The sequence below is a fragment of the Monopterus albus genome, unplaced genomic scaffold, assembly GCF_001952655.1.
Source record: "Monopterus albus unplaced genomic scaffold, M_albus_1.0 scaffold365.1, whole genome shotgun sequence".
NCBI classification, from domain to species: domain Eukaryota; kingdom Metazoa; phylum Chordata; class Actinopteri; order Synbranchiformes; family Synbranchidae; genus Monopterus; species Monopterus albus.
Window position 1 is genome coordinate 309,928 of NW_018128245.1, and position 6,044 is coordinate 315,971.

General features: G+C 42.1%; 1 protein-coding gene across 1 annotated transcript; it reads right to left on the reverse strand.

Moving 5' to 3' along the window:
* Positions 1-16: 16 nt before the first annotated feature.
* Positions 17-5,511, reverse strand: LOC109951124 (cytosolic sulfotransferase 3-like). The gene is given in 9 exon segments (XM_020585426.1): positions 17-324; positions 447-621; positions 1,121-1,218; positions 1,310-1,436; positions 1,527-1,627; positions 2,935-3,063; positions 3,211-3,281; positions 3,283-3,335; positions 5,410-5,511. Coding segments are annotated over 9 exon segments (969 nt in total). The 3' UTR covers positions 17-211.
* Positions 5,512-6,044: the final 533 nt, after the last annotated feature.

The window sequence follows — 6,044 nt, forward strand, 5'->3', positions numbered from 1 at the left end:
TCTGTAGATGTACTGTAGATCATTCCTGATTCGTTTCTTGTTTGTTGCCTATCAACTATGCAAATTTTTGTGTACCGTATTGTAAAGTGCTAAACTTTAAGTGACAACGACTGGCTCATCAGGGCAGGTCTTAACACCTGAGTCAGAAACATCAATATTATTTTTTTCATACAAGTCAGGGTTCTTCGTTTTGCACAGCCAGACTGGGCCTCTAAACTTCAGTGCGAAACTTCAGTGTGGGATTTGTCATTTTCTGCTTGTAGTCTTTGTCAAACTCTTCATTCTGGGACACAGTGAAATGGGTCTTCCAGTCACCAACTATTCCTGGAAACCCACAGAGAGCCATTCAAGTAAATCAGTGCAATCAGTGGTAAATGTTTTGAGTGGATTGTGGTACAAACAACAAAAATCAGAGCTTCTTTCCCAGTAGACATTTTCCACTGTACCTTTTCTCATGAAAGGAGACACCTTTTGATTCATCGTATGCACTGTGGAATAATTAGTCATGTTGTTTTGTTTCATATTGTCAAACTTGGATCCAATTGCGACTCTTTCCTTCTCCTCGAGTGAAGGAGACAAACCAAGAAAGGAACAGAGTTGGTCTAGCTCTCGTCCAGTGTCCTGCACACATTAAGGAATCTCATTGTGACAGTAAATCATCGATCCATCATTGTTATCCATCTGAACATCTTACAAAGGCTTTATTATTCTTAACATCTCTATATGATATTGAGTTCTATACAACAGCTCTATGTCTAGTTTGACATTTTGGGAAATACTTTAAAGAGTTAGATCTGAAAATTGGCCAGAAATGAACAAGCAATTCTTTTGCTTAGTGTCCTTGAGGTTCATGTCAAGAAAATGAATTAGCATATTTCCCAAAATGTCACACTATTCTTTTCACTGTAGAGCGCACTGTAATTGTTCAGGTAAACAACAGTACACATTAATGACCAGAAGAGTTCAGATACAAAATATTTTCATTGAATGAATGAAACCATACTTAAAACCTTTTCCAAAGTACATCATCATCAAATAAAGGCAGTGCTTACTCAATTGCTTAACCATCTAGATAATTTCAGCAGTGCTGTTAAAATAACACACAGACACCTTAGCTCACCTCAATCAGATCTTCATAGAACATGTAGTGAATTTTTGAATACATTTGTTTCTTCTCCCACCAGCCGTTCACATGGTCATACCAGGATCCAAACTGCACTGAAGCCAGAGAACAATACAGGAAGGAACATTCAGACAAGGAATGAGGGGAATTTGAGCCTCTTTCTCAATAAGAGTACTTTGAACTCACCCTTTCCTTTCATGAAATCCTCTAGAAAGGTGCTCCATTCTCCTGGTTCTGGCTGGCCATTGCTCATTTGACCAAAGTGGAAAAAGGACACGGCATTGTCCTTTGCATTACGAGCCACATATACTATCTATAGAAAGATTAAATATTACATCAGATGGATCATAACTTGGATCATAAATCATTCATTTCACAGGCAAACTATGTGCATGGTGTTTACCCGGCAATTCTGCTCCCAGAAGGACTTGGGTACAAATTGGACTGGTAGATGAGTTTTAATGAGACGAGGAGTGGTAGGAAGCTGATCTGCACAGTGTTTACCTGTGTGAAGAAAAGAAAGGCTTCAACACCAACTTCATGGTTAACACTAAAGAACAATATGGCTAATAGACAAAACAGTTGTAAGGTGCTTCTGAGACCTTCTGCTTGGCTTTATGAGTTTATACACTGAAAAACTGATGATAAAACACTGATAACATGGTACCATGGTCCATGGCAAAAAATAAATGAATAAAAATCACTGAAGACAGAACTTTAACTCTTCACAACACTATTGGGAAAATGTTCTGTGGACTGATGAAACCAAGGTTGAAATGTTTGGGAGGAACATGCAATCCAAAATGAGCACATCTGAAGTGGGCTATAGGTGAAGTGAAGTATGCTGGAGGGAGCATCATGATATGAGGCTGCTTTGTTGCATCTGGCCTTGCCATCATGGAAGGGGAAATGAATCATAGACTTTATCAAGGTATGTATCTTAGCTTAAGGACACTGTGCTTGTCTGTACTTGTGACTAAGGTGAAGATCGCATTCTATGCAGAAAACCATGTAATTACAGAGGCTTCACATATTGTATTATGATTTTTTTCATAATATTAATAATGACCGTCAATGCAAAGGAAAAGGACTGGCAAAGGAAAAGGAACAGATCTCATGTTACGTTTGTCAGTTGGTGCCAAGTAACCATCACGGAGCTCTAGTTTGTAAAATGCCACGAGAAAGTTACACAATGAAAGTTTTGTGGAAGTAGCCCTTACGCTTATAATGCACAGCCAAGTGTTCGTGCAAACAAAACAAAGTTGATACAAATTGTTTGAAGATTTTGTATATTGCCTGTAAAATAAATATCACTCTGCAAACAGTGGGGGATGAATTATTTAGATCCTTTACTTATGAAGAACTAGCATAACAGCAAAAATAAGTAAAAATCTGCATTAAAAATATTACCTAAATTAAAGTATTTAATTTGTATTAGTGGGAGTTTAAAGTTGTATCAAATGGAAATAAGCAAAGTACAGAACTTAGAGATTAGTATTATCTTTATGCCTCCGCGCCGGCAATAGCCATGGCCTGTGGCATTATGTTTTAGAGTTGTCAGCCTGTCCATTCACCCGTCTGTATGTCCAATTCCTGTGAATGCAATATGCTAGGAACACCCAGGGAGAATTTCTTTAAATTTAGCCCAAGTGTCCACTGATGAGATTTTGGTGGTCAAAGGTCAAGGTCAATGACCACAATTCTGTCCCATACCTGTGAATTTGCCTGTTTGGCAGAGACATAAAACCACAAGGTGTTAATTCTAGTTTTAACATAAACATATCCGAGGGACTGTGACCACATGATTCAACCTTTGGGTTGAGTAGATGTGCTGATCTCCAGGAAGGGCACTCTCTCATGAATAGGGATGGAGGCCTGACGCTCTGGACACGTCTGCCCAAAATACAGAAGGTCCAGGATGTAGGAGACCCACGTGGTTCCTGACATTAAAACAAATACATGCTGTTTAGTGGCCTGAACATAGGAGACAAATTAATCCAGGGTATTCATTGACATAAAATTAGAACCATAATAAGAACATGACTACACCACAGTTCCACAGTTCACTCTCTTACACACAATTCCACCTGCTTTAGGGTAGGTAGCTATGAGAATATCATCTGGTCTCGCTTTGAAGTTCTGAATGTTGTCCTTGTTTGGTCATGGAGACTCCATGGAAGTCAAACAGCGTTGGTCGCGGTGACAGCTCCATCTGTAAGAATCTATAAATTTTAAGTCTAAAAATTATCAGTAGTAATGGCTACAATCAGTGAGTAACTTTTACAGTAATTGCAGAAATATGTCAGAGTAAAATCAAATGAACACACCATCAATTAAAAAGTGTCTACTTGTGGTTATGAGGTTTGTTTGTCTTTCTGGTTTACTCCTAAATATTCTCCAGATTGTGAATTAGGTTTGTGCTTCCACATTTTAATCAAAATCTCAAAAGTTAAAATGGTTAATAGTTAAAATGGCTTAGTACAAACCTGTAAACATAGAAGCATACAGGCAGAAAAATATCACTATTCTGTTTGGGCAAACATACAGGCAGAAAAATATCACTATTCTGATCATTTAGTATTCTGCAAAATAAAATTTCTTTGCAGCACATTTGAAAACCTACCATGTTCCTCGAATTCAGTCTACTACTGCACACTCACCAAGCTGAGTATCTCACTGCATAAACCTCACTTTCACATGCTGTACAATTTCTTGAAATCAATAAAAGGCATGTACATACTGTTTCCATGTGTTGCCCAGTATCAGCTTTGAGTCTGACTAGTCAGACATGTGAATGTTAAAGGTCAGATGCTAGCCTGGTTAGTTCAGTTCTTACAGGATATTACGAAATACAAACTTTGTGCTTGCTTGTTTAATCAGTTTTATTGCTCCACACAGTGAAACAGTCAATTGGATGAATGATTTAGCTGTTTGAGTTACAAATCATTTTGGTGCTCACATAAAGAAATAGTGCCTCATAAAGCCCAGTGTCATAAAGATCTAATTATGATAATCATGTATAACAGGCAAAGAAGCAAAAGGTTCCTTTGGTATAATCCCACCTTTCAGACATGTTCCCTGCCCCCATGAATTTCTGGAGGTAATTGCTCAACTGTCCAGGCTTGGACAGACGCACGGGCATGTGTCCAAAGTAGAAATAAGTCCCAGGGGCTCTATTTTCATACAAGAGGACGCAGTGCTAAACTCCAAGGGCAAGGTGAATATGGGCGTGTTCAATGATGTTTTGCAATGTTGGTGACCACAGATCAGCTTTTGTGGGCAGCCAGGCGTTACTTTCCCTGTATCTTCTTCTCTGCCAGTTACGTTCTCCATTCTTAAATAGATAGTGAGAAGGCTATTTATGTAGAAGTCCTGCACATAAATATTTACTCAGTAGTCTGCCAATATCACTAACCCGAGTTTGTGCATAGAAGACAGTCAGTCTCTGGTCCCATAGCCAGCAGCAATTATATAGCATAATTTGCTCACAGCTACATCCAGTGCGCAGAGTCCATGGGAATCTTGCATGTAACCTTATCATAATCGCTGCATTTGTGGAGAAATTAATTGTGGTCCGTCAGAGCGCACAGCCAGTGGATGTGTCGTTCACTTTATCTCCACCTACAGCTGCTTTCAAAGCTGAGCGATCTGCCATAAAATGCAAAAACAGACAGAATATATTCTCGCAATAGCAAACTTACTCATTTGAAGAAACTCTAACCTAACAGTGACAGCAGCGCACAGTGAAGTCAGACTACCTTTACCTGCTGTGTAACAGGATTAAGAGACATCTGCAGGGTGTTTGTTATTTATCTTGAGCAAGTGTTAGGGTTATTTTGTATAATATTTGTTCTAAAATTAAATAAATTTGTAACTGGACATTTTAAATGCATCTTTAAAGGTTACTTCAAACTTCAAGAGCAAGTGTTGCAAAACTCTGAAGCAGAATCTGCTATGGTTTATGACCTATGCCTCCTGATTTTGTGTTGTTTTTCCCTGTTTCCCCCTGCCATTCTGCCACGTCATGCCAATTAGCTCTGATCACCTCCGACCTGCAGCTTCTTCCCGAACTCACTACACATACTGTAAACATTCCCCTTTTCCTCATTTAGGTCATAGTGCTTTGACGCGTTGGTGAATTCATTCAGTGTGTTACCCTAACCAGTCCAGGCTTACTACAATCGGTGAGACCTGAACCACATTACCTGTCATCCTGATCTTCGGCATGGGTGTGGCTCCCCCAGTTTCTGTTATGGTTTAAGTCCGAGGTCGGTCAGGAGGCTGACCTCGGTGCCAGGCTTGAGAGCGTTCAGGAGGACAACCTCAGCACCAGGCTTGAGAGCATAGCGGCCGTTTAGGAGGACGACCTCGGCGCCAGGCTTGAGCATAGCGGCCATTCAGGAGGACGCCCTCGGCGCCAGGCTTGAGAGCATAGTGGCCGTTCAGGAAGCTGACCTAGGCGCTGGACTGAGGATGGTTGGAACAGTGGCTGCAGCGGCAGCACAGCTGGGACGTAGTACCCACAGGCAGGGGCGGCACCGTCGGCGACCCCCTCTAGAGCTGGAAGCAGTGCGGCGCCGTCGGCGAACCCCTCTAGAGCTGGGAGCAGGGGCGGCGCCGTGGGTGAACCCCGATCCGCAGGGGCGGCCCTGTCGGCGAACCCCTCTGGTGCAGGAAGCAGGAGAGTGGCGTCGTCGGCGAAACCCTCTGGTGCAGGAAGCAGGAGAGCGGTGTCCTCGGAGACCCCATTGGGTGCAGGAAGCAGCGGGAGAGCGGCGGCGTCGTTGACCCCCTCGGGAACTAGAGGCAGCTGGAGGTCTGGCTGAGACAAAGGCTGGGGGGCACATGGAGGCCGCAGCTGGTGAGAAGCAGGCTGGGGGGCACGTGTAGGCCGCAGCTGATGAGGGGCGAGCTTGGAACC